Source organism: Vigna angularis, chromosome 1 (assembly GCF_016808095.1).
Source record: "Vigna angularis cultivar LongXiaoDou No.4 chromosome 1, ASM1680809v1, whole genome shotgun sequence".
Classification (NCBI taxonomy): domain Eukaryota; kingdom Viridiplantae; phylum Streptophyta; class Magnoliopsida; order Fabales; family Fabaceae; genus Vigna; species Vigna angularis.
In genome coordinates this window covers 18,610,785-18,631,455 of record NC_068970.1, presented here as the reverse complement: position 1 = coordinate 18,631,455, position 20,671 = coordinate 18,610,785, and the positions used below count along the sequence as shown (strand labels likewise).

Genomic DNA, 20,671 nt, shown 5'->3' with positions numbered 1-20,671 from the left:
AAAAGTCAAATAACAAAACGGTTAAAATAAAAAAAATTCACCTAAAGGGTTAAATTATTAAAATGATTATTTTAATTTAAAAAAAATATTTTTTAAGGATAAAATTGGAAAACAAAATGTGTACATCAAGAAGATGAATTCTCTTTATATAATAGTATAGATATAGATTATTTGTATATAAGGACCTTGTCCCATGCCTATTCAACTTGACCTTCAAAAAGAAATTAATTTGTTTTATTCATTCAAACAAACTATTTAAGAAATTAAAAACATTCAATTATAAATAATTCAAATATAATGTATTTCAATTTTTAAAAATTATTTATCAAAAAAAGAAGATTAAGATAAGTTTCTTAAAATAATATAATTAATTAAAATAAGAGGATATTAATTTAAGAAGTGTTTATTTCAAGTAAATTACTTTTATTTTTAAAAATTTAATTGTTTTAGAATAACTACATATTTTTTATTTTATTCTTTAGATATTTTTTTCACTTTTATTTTTAATTAAATTAATATCAATTGCAAAAATACTAATTTTAATTTATAGAAATGTAAAATCATATACAAAATAAGCAAAACAAAAAATAGTTTAGAGTGGCCTTTTACAAAATCATTTTTAAAGATTTAATTAAGTTTAAATTACCTTATAAATTTAGATATTTTAAATGGAGTTTCTATTAAAAACTTATTCTATTGAATTTTCAAAATATTTTTTATTTTTGTATAAGTATTTAAACTGAATATTATTGTTTTTTCGTTTCTAACTCGTCGATCAATTCATGTCTTTCTTTTTTAATCTTCTCTAACAAAAATGTTAATTTGTTCTTGGACAAAAAATAAGCATGTTGGTCGATGAATTGAAGGATATTGAAGAAGGAATGAGTGGGTTAATTGATGAGTTAGAAACTATAATACAAAAGTTATAGTCATGTCATTACATTAAGATAATAATTAAATGATAGAATAACTAAGTAAAAATAAAAAATATTTTAAACAATCAATAAAATAAAAAATAAATAAAAAAAGTTTAAAATGCCTAAATATATTAAACACTTGAAATTTTACCAAGCCTTATTTTAATAGTGAAGGTCAAAAAATGTGTATTGATTATGGACTTTTAAAATTCGTTTCTCCTTCGATCAATTATCATTTATGCATAATTAATGTTTGTGCAAGGATATGTGATAGAGTACACAAGAACATGCGAATCTCACTTGAGATTGGATGTGATTCAATGCTAAAAAGAATAAAAATAATAATTTGCTCTTATTTAAAAGGTCTCATTTAGTAAAAAGTCTCATTTTAAGTCGGATTTTCAAAATTAATAGTCAAATGATGTTAAATATACTTATTGGGTGATAAGTGACCTTGTGCCTCAAGCATGATATTTGGAACACCACTTTGATATTTATGAATGAATGAAAGACAAGCATTTGGGAGATACACCCCCATTTATGAGGGTTCTATCCCTACAAAGCTAACTTTTAGACAACTTTAAATAAGGTACTGTCTTCTTCTACAAGACCTAATTAACCTTTAAGGAAGTACACATAACTAATTTAGAACCTCTAATTAAATTAGGAGGAGACAGAAAATATACATAAAGCATTTAGCTAAAGCAAAGAAAAAAACAAATCCCCGAAAAAGGAAAACTTTGAACCCTCTTTAGACACTTTTTGAGGAAGGAAATACAATTCTTCTTCCAAGGATCCTTTTCCATGTTAATGCGTAATGTAATTAGATTCATTTTAATGTAGCTATTATTTGTTCATATTCAATTTAATTAATAAGTATTACTTTTCTATTTAATGTTCTTGTTGTTCTAATTAAAAAAATAGAAAAATATATGATTTTATAAGTTCAGTTTGAAATTGGAAAAGACAATGAATAATTTTTTTGATGAAAAGGGTAGAAAGTGAGTATTTTGATGAACATGTGAGTGAGGGCCCAAAAGCTTGTTTTTGCCCCTTATGCTACGTCTGAAGATGGTGGTGGCTATCCTTTTCAGTCCTCTAACTTTTCATCCTCATTTATCTTTTAGCATAAAACTGCCATCTGGGCTCTGCAACCTGGGACTCCACACAACAAGGTTAGCTCCTGCACCACAAAAACACAAACCCTTTTCTTCTCTTTCCCATTATTTTCTTCCATCCACATTATTCTTCACACACTCAGACTTACCCATGAAATTCTTCACAGCAAAACAAAAATACACAACTTAATAATTTCAACCCAACTTTATAAAATTAGTTGTGAGGGCTGGTTCAATAATTTTTCTCTGCACTCAGAATTAATTGCTTATAGGTGACAAATGATTGCTCAAGCAAGATATAGTTGTAACAATTTAATCTCCTTTGATAGTTTGGTCTCACAAATTATGCTCAACACTTCAGTAAGAGAGACAATAAACTAATTATTTCTCCTCTTAAAGGAATGATACTCAAACTATGGTAAGAATATCAATGAGGTTCTTGTAACAGAATTTCTCGAGTTAGTGTGCAATGAATTACCCAACCATGTCAAATTATAGTTTATGAATTCATATTTGTCAATATAGGCCTAATATTAGTTTCTAGTTCAACTACGAATGGGAAAAAACGGAAACAAGTTTCATTTTTCCATATTACTTTTAAAATAAAAATTCATCACCGTCCACATATTAATATTCAACTAATACAAGATTTTTGTTTTATTTTTTTCCACACCCAATACTCAATGAATAATATAAGATTTTTATCTTATTCTCGATTCCATCGATTACTCATGTACATACCCATTTTTTTCTTTTATTTTTTCAATATCAATTAATTAATTTTTATACAAAAATAAAAATCACATGAAAAGAAATATAATATTTTAAATATTCAATATAAAAAAAACGTATTTTTATAATCTTCAATGTGAAATATTTGAAAATAAATTAAAATTGTATGAAATTCAAATCATAATATCAAATAACAATCAAAATAAAAGTAAAATAATTATATAAAATATTTTACAATTATATATAAATAAAATTTCATAATAATTAAAACATCCATAAATTTTGCAAACATTAATAAAAAAGTTGACAAAGTTTAAAAGGTATTTTAAAAAAATATAAAATGAAAACAATATTCATAGTTAAAAGTATTTCAAATATCTCTTTAATATTTTTTCTTATACACGATAAAATTACATTGAATAAAATTATACAAAAGAAAAATATTAAAATAATAATAATTTAAATTTAGACATAAATATTTTATCTCGTGATATCTTAAAATATAAAACAAGTCAAATAATAAATTATATATATATATATATATATATATATATATATATATATATATATATATATATATATATATATATATATTATTGCCATGAATATAAACATGGAAACAGGATGAGCATGTATATATTCATTCCTATCTTTATACCCATTCAAAAAATTGGGTATTATCTTGGAGTGGCTAAAGGATTTGTGAAACTTATAACAAATATATGAATGTAACCTTTTATTTAAAATTAATTTTTTTAAGTTTTTTGATGTAAAATTATCTATTAAACTGTGGTAGTTAATTTCTTTTGACGTTAACATTGTTTTTCAATTTCAACTCGTGTTTATTACTTATTTCATTAAAGATTTCATCTACACTGTCTTCTAAAAGGTTAAATCATAACCTAGTTAATAATTGTGTAATTTAATCTAAGCAAAAATTTTAATTCTCATCAAAATATATATAGAAAAACTCATAAATCGAAAAGTATAAAAAAAATAAATCAGACAAAAGAAACACATTTATAATCCTAACACAGATTTAAAAAATAAAATAAAAACAACATTAACACAAATAAAAATAAAAACATACTAAATTTAAATGAGGATAAAAAGATTGATACCATATTAGAAAATGAATTTTAAGTCTAACTCAATTCCACAAAACAGACTTCTAAAGTGAGATTTGCACCCACTTATATATTATAATTTGACCTTATCTCTAATCGACGTAGAACTTCCAACAGAAATTTATAAAAAATTTTGAGAAGAAGAACTCTAAAGAAAACAACTATAGACAATAAGTAAAATTAGTAGATGAAAGATCACATAAAAATAAAAGAGAAAATATAAATTAAAATTAATTATAAGAAAATAAAGATAACTAGTCATTCTTTTTTTTTCCTAGAAAAAATTATAACTTGTTGAAGAAATGGTTTAACTCATTAAATATGATTTTTAATGCCAATAAAAATTGACATGATAATAATTTGATTAATTTTTATTCTTAAACAGAAAGTTATAATTAATTAAATAAAGGTATATTAGTACGTACTAATTTTTTCTTTTGAGTTTTTTTTCTTCTAAAATATAATTTTATAATCAATTTAATAAAGATATATTAGTATTAAAAAATGTATTGATTTTTTTTTCTTAAACATAATTTTACAATTAATATAATACAAAAATATTAGTATTAAAAAAATTAGGAACTTTTATTAGGTCTAAAACAAATATTTTATTTATTTTATTTTTGAATTCGTCTTATCTGTGTATCTAATGAATACAAAAATTCTCTATCAAAATATAAACGAGTTCATACAATACTCATATAAATAAATTTTTTTGTTATCTTTAGTTTTACACGACATAAATTTATAAAAAATGTTATAATCTTTAGATGATATGTATTACTCTTACATATATTTGTGAAGACTAAGAATATGTATATGATTTTCATACCTTCATAAGGAAGATAATTGTGTGTAAATTACATAAATCACGAGACAATCACCTTAAATAAGATGCATGTGTGCAAATTACATAGATCATTAGACACTCTTGATTCATTAAACATATAAAAAAATCAAATAATCATTTAAAACCAACTTAACGACCTGAGGAATCCTTATTTCTTTTAATTTGAAAAACTACACATACAGACACTCACAAATCTCTCTATACATGTTAAACACACAAACAAGTCTCTCTCTTCATATTACACACAAACCTCTCCCACATATTAATTTAGCTTAAAATATCTGTGTAGTGCCTATAGTAGAGAGCTGATTTTATTTATTACACATAACGTGTGTTTTTAAATCTCTCTCTACATATATACTAAAAGTTTATCATTATGATTTAGTTTCTAATGTTATTTGGAAAGTTGGATTAAGAAAAGATTTAAGACATAGGATTTAATGATATGGATGATATAATGAAACATTAACGAAAAAAAACCCCGTAAGTTAGGAACTAAAAAGTAATTTAAGTAAGAATTTTGTGCGAGGAGTACAAATATTTAAGTATCCAACAAATAATACTGCAGGTGTTACATTTACTATTTATTACATATAACGTGTGTTCTTTGTTCAAATACAAGGTCCAAGTAGGATTATCAATTAAGATATTTTTTTATTCAGATATTTAACATTGATATATACTTAAAATTTAAATTCACGATTTAAACTATTTATATGAATATGTGTATATAAAATATATCGGAAAAACTTTTAGATAATAAACAAGAATGGAAAGCAAGGAAAGAAAAGCGAACGAAGCCGCATCATTTGATCACACGCCACACAGAATTGTATTATATATTATACACTTCATCATTAGTTTTTTAAAATAAATAAATTAATTAGGAGTTGGTTTGTTTGTCCTTCTGCAGAAGGAGGAGGTGGTGTTAACTTAAAGAAGAGAAAGAGAGATAAATAAATAAAAAATAAAAAATAAAACATAAAAAATAAATGGAGGGAAAAAGAGAGTGGCAGAGAGGGAAGGGAAGAGTGAAGACAGTTGGACGCGGGGGCTTAACACGAGAAAAGAGAAGCGAAGAGAAACAAAATAAGCCATCAAATTAAAATATAAAATAATATTAAAAAAAGACGAAAGGGTGATAAAAATAGAGAAAATAAATTGAGAGAGAGTGTGCATCTCCATCTCCATGGCCATAGAAGATAGAACAGAGAGAAGAGAAGAGAAGTAGTGAAGGAGAAGAAAAGTGACACTGATAGTGTTGAAGTTGTTGTTGTTGTTGCTTAGCGGTTTCTGCCCCGCTACTCTTCAAACGACGCCTTTTTTTTGTTTGTTTCTTTCTTCTTCGTTTTCTCTCAACAACCACCACTCTCTCTCTCTCTCTCTCTCTCTCTCTCTTGCTGTTAAATCCACCTTCCTTCTCTCTCTTATCTTCTGCTGTTTGCTGCTGCATCGTTTTCTTTCATTCTAATCCTAACTGTTCAGTCAGACACAAAACACATTCACTCACGTTTTTTTGGCTCTTTTCCATGGAACCATCGGAGAATTGCTCTGTTAAAGTCGCTCTTCACATTCGTCCTCTCATTGCCGATGAACGACAGCAAGGTTGCATTGAATGTGTTTCCGTCACGCCTGGGAAGCCTCAGGTACTATCTCTCTTCTTCCTCCTTCTTTTTTCTTTTCTATTTTTATTTCCAGCTCTCTGTTTTTTTTACTATGGTAATAATTATTAGTATTTGCTTTGTCGTTTTGCGGACGATTAATTAATTAATGGCGTCTTCTTCTTTTTTCGGCACCCGGGTTTGCTTAATCATTTGGAAGATTCTTTCTTTCTTTTTGTGTAAATGAAATTATTATTATTAATGGTTTATGATTCCTTTCTTGTTTATTTAGCATTGACACTTAGAATTTGCTTCAATCCTTTTCTAGAAAAAGAAAATAATAGAAGTCCAGTTTCAGAGGTTTCTTTCACTTACAATTTGGGATTGTTTGATTAGATAAAATTGTTATTCGAAGGGATTACGGACTTTTACTTTTGTACTTTATTATTATTATTATTATTAGTCGTGGGATAAGGAGGCATTTTCCTCTTTCATGCTGTGAGTAATTTTCACTCAGCTTGTCCCATTATGGATTGGTTTCTTGTTTGGCATTTTTCGTTGCTTTTCTTTATCTTACTCGCTATGAAATTGATCCATGGGACTGAAAATTTTCCATTACATATCATTTCAGTTCTGGGAATTTATACCAGATTGCCTAAGATTTTTTTAGTCAATTCACCCAAATTATATTTGGAAATTTTCCTTTTTTATTAACCTCAGAACAGGGAAATAAAATGATTATTTCTATAAAGATATACAAGCAACCTTAAGAAAAATAAAACTTGTTCTCCTGTTTGGATCATGGACTTAAATTTTATAGAAACACACCCTTCAGCATCGAGGTACTATATGAAGTGAATTGAGACGAGCTTTAAATTGCCTGCATTCAGTGGTGAAAGCTTACTTCCTTTGAAGATTGTGATTATGAACTCGTATTTTTCTGTTACATGTTGAAAAGCTGTGAACGACCCTGGTAATCTGCACATTTCTTTTGCTTTTGGCTTGGGAGAATCTGATTATGGTATTTCATTGACCAGGTTCAGATTGGATCGCATTCCTTTACATTTGACCATGTTTATGGAAATAGTGGGTCTCCTTCGGTTGACATGTTTGAGGAATGCGTTGCTCCATTGGTTGATGGCTTATTCCAAGGATACAATGCTACAGTACTTGCATATGGTCAGGTTAGGTTCACCTTGCATGTCAAGTACTCTTGAAGTTGAGAATGATCATTCTATTCTTTTTTTGTATTTGACATACGTACTTGCCACAGACAGGATCTGGGAAAACGTATACCATGGGAACTGGCTATAATGACAATTGTCGGAGCGGATTAATTCCTCAGGTTATGAGTGCCTTATTCAACAAAGTTGAAACACTAAAGCATCAAACAGAATTTCAGTTGCGAGTTTCCTTCATTGAGGTATATCCACTATGCTATGCGGATTTGTATATGCAGAATCGAACCTTAAAAAATATTTTTTTGAATTTGAATCTTTATATGGTAGGTTTAAATAACTTGTCAAATTGAAGATGTTCCATGTGAAATGATTTTCCACACGCAGTCTTTTTTGAAGCATTGATCCAAAAATACCATTGGCTGGCTGTGCTTGTTCATTGCTCTTCATAGAAATAGGAAATGTTTCCATGAACTCTTATTCTTGTCGGGGACTTAATTATGCATTTGATTTTGAAGATTTTAAAGGAAGAGGTCAGGGACCTGTTGGATGCGGTATCTTTGGGCAAATCAGACACCTCTAACTCTAATGGCCATTCTGGAAAAATAACTGTTCCTGGGAAGTCACCAATACAAATTCGTGAAACAGCAAATGGAATAATAACACTGGCAGGAATAACTGAAATTGCTGTAAGTACATTACATGAGATGTCTGCATACTTGGAACAGGGTTCTTTAAGTAGGGCAACGGGAAGTACAAATATGAACAACCAGTCAAGGTAAATGAGTTTTCAATCTTCCTTGTCCACCTAATAAATAAAGGATACTCGATGTTGTCATTTTGTGTTCGGATACTTTAGTTTCCTTACACTACAGATACTGGCCCGGTGATATTTTAATGTTTGATGTGAAATTTTACTTTCTTTCATCGTAAACCTTTTCAAGCCAGCACCACTGGCACATGCTACCTTTGGTCCTTTTTACAAGAACCATTTTGGGCTGTTTTCTTTTGGTCCTTTTTATAAGACCCCCGCCAAATTGTCTGCTACTTTTATTTTAAATGTCCTTAATTACTTAGCAGTTTTTCTTGTCAGTGATAACAGTAAATGTGGTAAATTTATTACTTAAACTCTCTTGCAAGAGAATAAAGGGAGATCCCTAACAAGAACATAAGCAGAGATACAACCATTGATTAGGTGGGAAAAGATAAAGTTTAATGGTCAATGCCACCATATAAATTAACTTAATTCCTTATGTCCCGTGATGTGATGTCCATTAAATTTGTTCTTTCTAATCTAATAACTGCTATTCCTCTTTTGCTTGTACTAGTCGGTCACATGCCATTTTCACAATTACATTAGAACAAATGCACAAGCTCCATTCTGTTTCTACCACCAATGACTCTTCAGATGAGGATATGGGTGAAGAATACCTTTCAGCAAAGCTCCATTTGGTAGATCTAGCTGGATCTGAACGAGCTAAAAGAACAGGTTCTGATGGCCTTCGTTTGAAAGAAGGTTTGCAATGCATGATAACCTGAATACCTTGTATACTTCTGTGTCAAAGGCAGTGTTCCAATAATTGAAATGATAATGACAAAGATTTAATGACTATTTTTCAATAGGAATACACATCAACAAAGGTCTTCTTGCTCTTGGTAATGTCATAAGTGCACTAGGTGATGAGAAAAAGCGAAAGGAAGGTGTGCATGTTCCTTATCGTGATAGCAAACTCACTCGACTCTTACAGGTTAGGGATATTTTGTTGTTTGGAATACTCATTATATCTATAAACACACACATACACAGATTATCAATGTATGGTTTAAACATCAAGATTTGTTCCCTTCACAAATAACCACTCCTCTCAGGTGATATGACCCCTACTTATCTAAGACTGATTCATTATGATTTTTCCATTGGGATAGTTTTTAGAACTGGCGATACAAGTCAATTCTCTCTTGTTTTTGCGTTTCTGAGATCATATTGGCAATACCTTTATTTTTTAGTGGTAAGGGAAATGCCATGAAAATTTCTTGCAATGATTATGTGTATATATATATATATATATTTCAAAATTTAGCCTGTTAAGGATTCTATGTTCTGTATAAATATTTCTGGACTCCAACTTATTTGCGATTTTCAAGCTTTCAAGGAACTACTAACTGCTGAATAGAAAATTAAAAGCATTCAGTGTATCAAGTAATTAAATTTTGGTGTTGACATTCTTTTTAGCTTACCCTTTCCAGTTAAGGTAGGAACTAAGAATTCTTAGTTTCTTAATGTCAGTTTCTACGAAACTTTTGATCCAAAGTCACTGGCCCTTGTTGCAGGATTCACTTGGTGGAAACAGCAAAACTGTCATGATAGGTAATACTGCTGAAAGTTGATTCATGGCTCTGAATATCCGTGTTTAAGCATGTTCCTGCTCTGGTTTTGTTCAATCCACTTAAACTAGGAAATATTCCTCTCCAGTTAATTTTGTTTTAATTGAAGCCAGCTCATTGCAGTGGGATTTTTATTTTATTAATGTATGAGCCAGTTAACGAATTTTAAGTTCTTTTAGTAACATTTGTGTACTTCTTGGTTCACGAAGACATTTTTTATCATTATTTCTGGGTATCTTCCTATCATATAATATCACAAAATCAGCTGGACTGTATTTTCATCTCTCTTATTACATTGTAAGAAAACTTAATGATGCCTTTTTTACATTCCATATAGACATAATTCATCATGCAGTTTGACCGAAAATTTTCCGATGCCAGGCATATCTGCCACTTTCATTGCTTTTCAGATAAAAGCATATGCTGGCTTTACACTCTACATGATGAATTGAAGATATTTTTTCCTTTTTTAGACATATTGATTAGATATTTTAATGTGTATATCTAACACAGTACTGTATAGATAAATTAATAATATTGTTTCTCTAATCAAAAGTAAATTTTTTACATGCTTTTCAATCCCAAAACGGTTCCCCTTTGCCCAGCTTGCATAAGTCCTGCTGATGTCAATGCCGAGGAAACTCTCAACACTCTCAAGTATGCAAACCGTGCACGCAATATTCAAAATAAGCCTGTTGTAAGTTTGCACAATTCTTTGTTATATTAAGTTCTGTTATTTGAGGAAGATAAGGAAATTCATTCTGGTCTAGTTTCATTTACTATAATCTATATTGTTAATTTTACAGGTTAATCGAGATTTAATATCGAATGAGATGCAGCAAATGCGCCAACAGTTGAAGTACTTGCAGGCTGAACTCTGTTCTCGGGGAGCAGCTCCCTCTGATGAAGTGCGGGTATTTGTCATAACTGAGACTTGCACTTTAAGTTAGCATTAGATCTTTCGGTTTCATTATATCTTGCTGCTCGTCTTGTGCAGGTTCTTAAGGAAAGGATTGCTTGGCTCGAGGCCACTAACGAGGACCTTTACAGAGAACTTCATGAATATCGCAGTAGATGTGCCTTTGTAGAGAGATGTGAAATTGATGAACCGGCAGTATGTGAATAGGAAAATACTTAAAATTTAAATGCTGTTGCTTCTTTTTTTTTTTTTACGTTGATGAAACACTATCTCATGATTTTTTTTTTCTTTCTCAGGATAGAAACATTTATCTCATGAAAGCTGATGGGCTTGAGAGGCGCTTTCAGAGCTCAGATTCATCTGATCATCCCTTGGTTGGAAGTATATCTGGTAGACATGAATTAACCTGTTTTTTTAGTCAAAAACTGATTTTTATTTTTCATTTAAGAATATCTACATATAGGAATTTGAAAACTGGTGGATGGGGTGAGGGGATGAATAGCTCGTTCTCCTACTCCATTTATTTGGAAAAGTATGTTTTTTATTTCCAGTACCTGCTTCTAGTGCATAGGAATTTACACATTTATGGAAGGTTTGCATTTGGCATATATGTTGTTACGTATCCGAGTAGGAGATGTAACGAAATCACCCTCTCACACACTCACAACAAGCAAAACAATAATGAAAGAATGGAATTGAACGAATGAATCTCTTTTATTGATGGTAATATTTGGATAAACAAAAGTAAACAATAATTGGGAGCATAACGTCCTTCAATTATTTGGGAGCATAACCTCCCTCACAGGACGCATAGCCGCCTGTCAACAAATTCAATAATCAAAAGCCTAACCCTGACAATAGACTCTAGTTTTATTTATATTAATTATTTCCCGCCCATCTCTTACTAAATATTTCCCTAGAATATATTTGCATTTAATATAAATATCCCTATATTTAATATAAATATCCCTATATTTAATATAAATATCGCCCGATATATTATTCTACCATATATCCTTAATTATAAATATTTTATATTGAATATTTCCCAAGGATATATATTTATTTACTCTAATTAACTTATATTGAATATTCTCCTCGAATATGCTCCTTTTACTGTAATTAGTTTCCGCCCATCCTAACCGCTGCGACAGTTAGGATGGTAATCTTTCAACTGTTCGGCTTGACTCCTCACAGCCTACCACCGTTTGGCCTGGTCGCTCCCTGTCTTCCACCGTTCGGCTTGGTCGCTCCCCCTTCTACCGTTCGGCCTGGTCGCTCCCCATCTTCCACCATTCGGTCCCCTTCTCTCACCGTTCGGTCCCCTTCTCCTTCTATACTTTCTCCTCTCATATACTTTCCAACCCTTATTATTACCCCCTACCTTATACCATAACATATGTATAATTAAGAAAAAAAAACTTTGACAATTTGAAAGAAAACTTTGCTTAAAACTGATGATGATAGGAGAAATTTAATGCGGTAGTTAATGAATGCCAAAATCAATAAAAATTGAAGATGAGCGAAAGAAAAATTTCAAGAACATACAAGAAATTTTATATTGGTTCAATTCTTCCTGAATCTACATCTAGTTAATCCAAATAACCTGAGCTGTGTTTTTCACTAAGAGTCTCGAATTATTGAATTACAAAAAACACCTATATAACTAAAACAAGATGTACAATTACTCCTTGAAACACCTTTAAGAAAATTTGCAAAAGGTAATGAAAACACTCAATTATCTACAACACATGTCAAAGACTGGTGCAAATATATCAAATCAGATTAAGAGAAAAACAAAGACGGATATCACTTGATATGTGACATATTATCACTGAAAATCCTATAGTATGATCACTCCTTTTGATGAATCTTGAGCACTTCTTTTTCAAACAAAATGTAATATGTAATACTCCAAGAAAACTCTTCTTTAGAAAGCCACTAAGCTCTTTTGAAAATATTGAAAGGTGGTGTTTTCATCAGAAAACTTGAAGGCTTCTCTTTTTAAAGCAATCTGATAGAGATTTATGATTGCTGACTAATATAATCTATTATGTTTAAATTTATCGATTATCATGTTCTTCACATAACCCAAAAATCATTTTGAATCAATATTGTGATTATTATTAAACATAATCGATTATTTAGGATTGTAAGGTTATTAAAATTGCTTAAATTATTTCTTAACATAATCGATTATTTCCAAACATAATCAATTGTTATATTCAGAAAAAGAATAAAACTAGTTTTTCAAAGCGAATTTGCTTTAGATCATCTTAGGGATTTATTCATGATTTACATTTTGATCAAACTATAGATAATGAACCATGGAGAGTAGAACACCAACAACTAGAGGTGCATGCATCATCAAGATCATCATCAAATCTACACATCATGCTTTCTTGTGCTTTGCTAACAATACACGGGCATGGGAATCTTGGGGATGAATGATACCAAATTAAGCACTGGATTTTTACTTGCTTGTTATACAATGTGTTTGAGACGTTAAGTTGTTCCCCACTATGCTTGTTTGGACTTGTTGAGTGAAGCTTTTATTCTTTTGGTTCAGTCTTCAACATTTGGACGTTCTCCTTTTCTTTCCCCATTTTGCAGGTGAAGATTCAAGGGAAACTGATGAAGCAGAAAAGGAGTTGGAGCATGTGCTATTACAAAATACCATGGATAAAGAATTGAATGAGTTGAATAAGCGGTTGGAGCAGAAAGAGGTTTCGTTTTTATAATTTTATTTTGAGATTGTGTATAGAAGTGATAATAAATGTCTGCTTTGAAATTTATTTTTTTAATCTAATTAAGCTCAATTCAGAATTCAATTTTTGTTAAACATCAAATTTAATGAGTTGCAAACTCGTGAATCTATGTATAATATAAATACATTAGTCAAGCAATTTTCTGGCTTCTATCTAACCTTAAAAAGTCAACTCAAATTATTTCAAAGTATTAGACAAATCAGCACCTCTCAAAAAGCAAACCAGTAAACGAGCGTTGAACTTTATGATTTTCCCCATAAGCGGCTGAACATTAGGCTTTTTTCATCATATCATTCTGCGTCATGTTCAAACAGAGTGATGGATTTTCTACTGATTTTCTCAATCTATCGTCCTTTTTTCCTTGCAGTCTGAGATGAAGCTCATTGGAGTTGATACTGAGGCACTCAAACAACACTTCGGGAAGAAAATTGTGGAACTTGAGGAGGAGAAAAGAAAAGTACAGGTTGGACTGAACTTATTTAATTTTAAATATTTATGAAGTGCAGCATTAGAAGTCTATTTTTATCCCAGTGATGGATTTTGGACTAACAATGATAGGAAGAGAGGGACAGATTATGGCATGAGGTAGAGAATCTTGCTACTAATTCAGACGGGCTAGCACACAAAACCCAAGATGTTCGTGGCCAAAAGTTGAAAGCATTGGAAGCACAGGTGATTTTTTTACTAGCCTTAATGTCATTCTCGAGTAATAAGGTTGCCATTCTTGAGCAAGACTTTTTTTTTTATTCATTTTTTTAATATGGAAACATCAGATTTTAGACCTCAAGAAGAAACAAGAAAGCCAGGTGCAACTCTTAAAGCAAAAGGAGAAGAGTGAAGAAGCTGCAAGAAGACTGCAGGCTGAGATACAGTATATCAAGGCTCAGAAGGCCGGTTTTGATTTTGTTGAGTGGATGAATTATCAAATGCTTTTCTGGTTTTCATTTCTGACAATTGTATTCACATACATTGCAGGTTCAGTTGCAGCATAAAATGAAACAAGAGGCTGAACAATTTCGACAATGGAAGGCCTCTCGTGAGAAGGAGCTGCTCCAGGTGGTTTTGCTTAATTTTATAAAGATGTCTGTTGTCTTCATAATTTGTTTTATGGTGTAAACATTGCAGAGGAGTTTCAATGTGCCTTACTGTGATTAATTTGAGATCCTTTTGAGCACGCCTCTCTGTTTTGTCTCAATATGGCATGCCATATTTTTGTTAAATGCTGCAATTTTCTTGTGCTTCTTAATCTCAACCCATCGAATTATTGAATCCATGATTGCATAGCATTTAATGACTAATGTAGATATAGAACTATTTGAGTTCTCATAATGTTTCTAAACTTGCGATATTTGTTCATGACATGGTATTAGAGTATCTGTGGCCAAATGGTTAATAGAATGTTAATATTCATTTTGTTCTAGAATTTTATTATTTTCTGATGTTTTATACAGTAGTTACTTCAAACTTTCACTCCATATTTGTTTATTGTACTTGAAACTTTCCGTGCTTGTGATTTTAATTTTTGTTTTTATGTCAAGCAGTTGAAAAAAGTGGGAAGAAAGAATGAATATGAAAGACATAAACTTGAGGCTCTAAACCATCGCCAGAAAATGGTAAGTCAAAGATCTAAATTTATATGTAAAATTGCCTTGTGATTGATATGAAATTAGAGCAAAGTAAATCAGGTGTTAATTATTATATGCAGGTTCTTCAAAGGAAGACAGAGGAAGCAACAATGGCTACAAAAAGGCTAAAAGAACTGTTGGAAGCCCGTAAATCGTCTCCTCGTGACAACTCTGGTAGAACTAAACTTGGAATTATTTTCCTTTTACTGTATAAACACACATAGATGTATATAATATAGTTTACTAACTATTTTTGGTGTCTCTTTCAGTTTGTTCAAATGGACATCTACTTCCCGGGCTGGTAATAACCTATGCTTATCTTACATACTGTATTAAGTAATTTGTCAACTTAATAGACAACATGACTGTTGCAATAAACAAACTCAAAATCAAACCATAAGTGAAACTTTGTCATCCTTGTGAATCCTTCGTGAAATTCATAATCTTTGTATGAGTTATAAATCAGGGTAACAAACAAGTCTATTTAAATTGTGTTTAATGAAATTTTGCTGTTGAATTCTTTACTTGCTTAATAAAATTTGTATGCTTTTAGAATTCCTTACCACACCTTTCAAATCAATTTTCTGCCATCTACAATTTCAAATGAATTTGTTTTAAGACAATTGTAACCTGATTTATATGTCCAGGTCAATGAAAAATCCCTCCAGAAGTGGCTTGATCACGAGGTGGAGGTCATGGTTCATGTGCATGAAGTTCGTGCTGAATTTGACAAACAAAACCAAGTGTGAGTGATCACGATTTTTCCTCCTTTTTCATTTCGAGTAAAAAATGTCACATTCCCAAACTCACTTCATTGATTCTTGATTGAAATTTTTTAGCCAAGCTGCACTGGAAGAAGAGTTGGTTTTACTAAAGCAGGATCAGTTTTCAGATGAGCTGATTATTCCGAAAGGAAAGAGCAGATATTTGAGGTAGAATTTATTTTCATACTTCCGTAAATGCATGGTGTCTTTCTGTTGGTATTTTGGAGCAATAGCTGTAACTCGTGTCTTTCTCGTGTTTTCTCATTTGTTTGTTAGGCTGTTATCCATGTCGCCAGATGCAAAAGTTGAGAGAATAGCTTCCCTCGAGAACATGCTGAGCATGTCTTCAGTTGCTTTAAAAGCCATGGCTTCACAACTTACTGAGGCAGAAGAAAGGGAACGCACGTTAAACAACCGTGGTCGTTGGAATCAGCTACGCTCAATGGGAGACGCAAAGAATGTGCTTCAGTATTTGTTCAATGCTACTGCAGAAGCAAGGTGCGTATGATACTCTGCGGAAATTTAGCTTTTTATTTAAATCTTTTGACTGCTGTGTAGAGAGTTATCAATTTCTGACTACGAACTTTTCTTAGTATTCCAAGGGAAAAATAAATCTTCAGCAAATAACCAGAAAATCTGAGCAGTTTGTCAGATGCTTTTGTTACCAGATATTATTATTTCCTCTCTACTGACTTTATCCACTCTCTGAACTGGGCATTTGCTCTATTTTTTACCTGGGTATTTTTTCGGTTGGCAATATTAAATGCGAATTTTTTGACATTTTTTACTTTTTTTGTTTCCTATATTTTAAGTAACGGTAGCTAGCATCATCTTTATCAGGTGCCAATTGTTGGAAAAGAATATGGAACTTAAGGATTTGAAAGAGCAACTAAATGAACTTGTAGCACTATTACAACAAAGTGAAGCACAAAGAAAAGAACTTGTAAAGGAGGAAAAAATAAGGGAACAAGCTGTTGCCATCACATTGAATACACCGGCATTGGTGAGAATTCACTCATTCTATTTGCAATAAACATGAGTTTGTGTGGTAAAATGTTTCTGCTCCAACATTAGACAGCTACAGGTTGTCGGTAACAAGCATTTGAATTAGTTTTGTATAGGATTTACTACTTCTAATGGAGCAGATGATTTTGAATGACCGTCTAGAACTTCATAACCTTTGTTTTATCAGAGGTCAAAACATTTATATCTTTTATTTTGATCTTAACTAATATCAATTGTAGCTTCTTGATCACGCAAGACATCTTCAAATACAACCTTTCATTCATTTATATTTATATATAGTTTCTGACTGAAATCAGGAAAATTCACGGTCCTTGAAACATCTTGCTGATGAAATGAGTGATCCGTTGTCTCCAATGTCACTTCCTGCACCAAAGCAACTCAAATTCACACCTGGAGTTGTTAATTGGTCCGTCACAGAGTCGGCTACATTTTTAAACGAAGCACGAAAGGTACCCTGCTCCATTCTGTTTCTCTGATGACGATGATACTGTTTTTTTTTTCAGTTGTAATTGTTTTATATTCAGATGATACCCATTGGGGAGTTGTCAACTAAGAGGCTAGCTGCTATGGGACAAGCCGGAAAACTTTGGAAGTGGAAGAGAAGTCATCATCAATGGCTGCTACAGTTTAAATGGAAGTGGCAGAAGCCCTGGAAACTCTCAGAATGGATCAAACACAGTGATGAGACCATTATGAGGTCAAGGCCTCGAGCACAAGCTTTAATTAATGTGATGTGATCTGAAGCTATGGTAAGGGACATTTATGATTCAGAATATCGACCCCTGGTGTGTTTCCACACGGCTTGACAAGAGGACAGTTTATTCCAGGTAATCTTTACCCTGTTTTTTCACAAGCTATTAACGCCCAAGACTTGCTTAATGTGTTTTGTAATCTTTGACGTACTACCTAAGAAAAAGTATTACATGGATTCTTACGCGTATGAACTAACTGACATTATATGCTGAAAATAAAATGAGTTAAAATTTCCTAATGTACCTTAACTTAAAAAAATGGGTTTCATCCTTTAATTTCTCCATCAGGAATTAAATACTTTGATTGAAAAGTTCTCATGAACTAAAAGCAATAATTGGGTATGATTTATTTACATTGCTGACTTATGCTATTTCTCCGTAAGTGCTTATATGTCGTTTATCATATCACTTTGATGTTTCCAACTGATTGGGTTCAGAATATGCGGACACTGAATAAAATCAACATCATACCAAGTATGATTAACGTCCACGATTTTTGAATGTTACATGTAATTTATTTAGCTTCCTATAATAGAAACTCGGATTGTAAGATGGAATTATTCTCATAAATTTGCAATATGCATGCAGGCATGCTGTAAATTGGACGAGGTTCCTGGGATTTGTCTTTCAGGGTCTTTTTTGCTGAGATACAGTTTCGTTGTTGGAGAAAGTCGTCATAATCTGTGTAGATTGTAAGTTGTAATAACAGATGGTAGGTGTAGATAGACACGGACAATATCAGAGGACGGAATTTATAGTGCATAGGTTGATCGGGTAACTTGCACATGTGCATAGGTTAGGATATGCAGCTTGTGAAGTGCCTCGTGTTAGTTCTGTAGTTTTTTTATTTTTACAAATTTTGTGAATTGGTGATCAATACTGCGTGAAAGTCTGTTTTTTCTTGTACAAATGTAATATATCCAAAAATTGCTTGTGTTGTTTTTGTCAGCTAATTGTCTTTATAATTGATGCATTTTCAATTTGCGACTGAGATCCACAGCAGTCTCTGGAAACGACAAATGGCTGAGATAATGGACATTACAAAGTTCGACTTCATATATATCATTTAATATAAATATTCTTGTATTTAGTTGCGTATGTCTTCATATATATTACAGCGGAAACATGAAGATAGCGAAATAGAGGAAAAACTCGAAAACTTAATTCATAATATTATGTGACTTACAAAAAAGCATACAACTACTGGGACCTTTATTTTTTACCGTTTCTATATATATATATATATATAAAAGTATAACATGTTATGGGTACAAGAGACTCTAATTCTTCCTAAAAAGATTTCAAATCAATAAAAAACTGACTTAACCTTTCTCCTTTAATTGATTAAAGTAAGTGAGAAATCTTGAAGTAGTTTTCTTTTGACAACCATTTTCTTAATTTATTTTTATCATCTTCAACATATATAACACTTAATCTACAAAGAAAAAGTCTTGATAATCATCTTTCCCGAGCATCAAACAGGATCCTTTCTTTAAGGTTTCTTGATTTTATCATCTATGAATTTGATTTTTTTTTTTGAGAGAAAAACTCTTCTCATTTATGCTCTAAGGAGAATAATTTGTTTCATTTCTAACCTGAAAGATGAGAGCAAGACCTAAATTTTCTTCAAGACGTAGATAAAAAAAGTTGGAAGAGTTGACAGATTGGTTCATGTATTCTGTACGGATTAGACAATTTGATTCATAAAATTAACATAACAGATGTAGGGCAACTAGTAGACCTATTCTGATACCATATAAAAAATGATATATTTCCATTGGAACTATAGCAAAAGAAGTTTCCATGACAATAGGGATCATGAAGACAAAAGAAAATATAAATAGGTAAGAAAAATTGAGATATGTGTTATTATTTTTATATATTGTTTTTTACACAGAAAAAAAGAAAATCTTAACGTAAAACAGAAAAGGAAAAAAAAAAAGGAAAACCCAGACTAACGGAACTAACTACTGCTTGTAAAAAGTAATTCTAACTCATTAAACTGTTTTGATATTAATTACTCAATTTTTATAATTTTGAATTACGTCAGTGTCATATACTTTTTTTTTTATTAATTGAATAATAGAAATGTTATGTCTTTTCTTATTTTTGTTTTCTTGTACAAAGAAATGTGAGATTTTTTTTAATAAAAAGTAATATTGTAATTAATGAACAACATAAGTCACTTTAATGAAAAAAAATTAAATGATGATAACTCAATTATTAAACATTAAATTTTTTAATATCTAATAAAAACAAAAAATCTAACAGACTCAATTGAAAATATTTATCACTTAAAACATAATTTATACAATTTTTCATTTTCTTCTTTTAGAAGTATTTATAGAAAACTACCCGTATTTTGAAACAAATTAAAACAATTAAAAAGTTACCGCGTTCAATTGTCCCAGTAAAAACATTTTAATGGACAAGGTTATTTAAACATCCCTTTTGTTTAACATCCTAGTAACAGTTATCACCTGTGATAATATATGTTTTTGCTCTTTTATAGTTTTCTTATTAGGTGATTTTGTCCCCTTGAGTTCATTTAGTGTTTGAATTTCATTTAGAAAACTAATTTAGATTAACTCAATGGGATTTTAAGAGAATGTTAACTTTTTAGTTTGGTGAAGTTTGAAATGAATTTTACTTTAAACTCTAAAAAGTTATTAAATGTTTATTATATAGTGTTCGATAGAAACTTACATTTGGTTTGTTTTAAGGTTAGTGGTGAAGAAGAACTTGAGGGTGCTATTATTTTTTAGGTAAGGTGATGTGCGATGAAACGAAAGTATTTATTTATAGAAAAACTTGAAGGTGTAGAAAGCCACGGCAGCAGCAGTGTAATTTCCAAATTTTTCTTACTTTTTTCACATGCATTCCAAAACTATGCTGGCTTGACCTCCCAT

The 20,671-nt window shown here is 30.8% G+C and overlaps 1 protein-coding gene across 2 annotated transcripts; it reads left to right on the top strand.

Annotated features, from left to right (window-relative positions):
* Positions 1–5,812: 5,812 nt before the first annotated feature.
* On the top strand, positions 5,813–18,710 carry LOC108346421 (kinesin-like protein KIN-4A). 2 transcript variants are annotated; one of them, XM_017585512.2, is made up of 26 exons: positions 5,813–6,390; positions 7,383–7,529; positions 7,619–7,768; positions 8,042–8,301; positions 8,852–9,039; positions 9,147–9,271; positions 9,855–9,891; positions 10,514–10,605; positions 10,715–10,816; positions 10,906–11,022; positions 11,124–11,217; positions 13,441–13,553; positions 13,963–14,058; positions 14,154–14,267; positions 14,369–14,485; positions 14,571–14,651; positions 15,137–15,208; positions 15,301–15,394; positions 15,490–15,521; positions 15,868–15,965; positions 16,060–16,152; positions 16,261–16,482; positions 16,825–16,987; positions 17,307–17,459; positions 17,535–17,837; positions 18,351–18,710. In XM_017585512.2, exons 1-25 carry the CDS (start codon positions 6,274–6,276, stop codon positions 17,745–17,747), a joined length of 3,090 nt encoding a protein of 1,029 aa, XP_017441001.1. In that variant the 5' UTR covers positions 5,813–6,273; the 3' UTR covers positions 17,748–17,837; positions 18,351–18,710. The 2 variants fall into 2 exon arrangements, with proteins under 2 accessions (XP_017441001.1, XP_017440996.1); XM_017585507.2 differs by having other exon boundaries at positions 5,814–6,390; positions 10,715–10,822.
* The last annotated feature ends 1,961 nt before the right edge of the window (positions 18,711–20,671 follow it).

Bases quoted from the DNA above. Each gene is read 5' to 3' on its own strand.
- LOC108346421 (XM_017585507.2), top strand. From the start codon at position 6,274: ATGGAACCATCGGAGAATTGCTCTGTTAAAGTCGCTCTTCACATTCGT. The intron at 14,268-14,368 runs GTGATTTTTTTA...TGGAAACATCAG, and splicing joins TGAAAGCATTGGAAGCACAG to ATTTTAGACCTCAAGAAGAA. The intron at 17,460-17,534 runs GTACCCTGCTCC...TTTTATATTCAG, and splicing joins TTTTAAACGAAGCACGAAAG to ATGATACCCATTGGGGAGTT.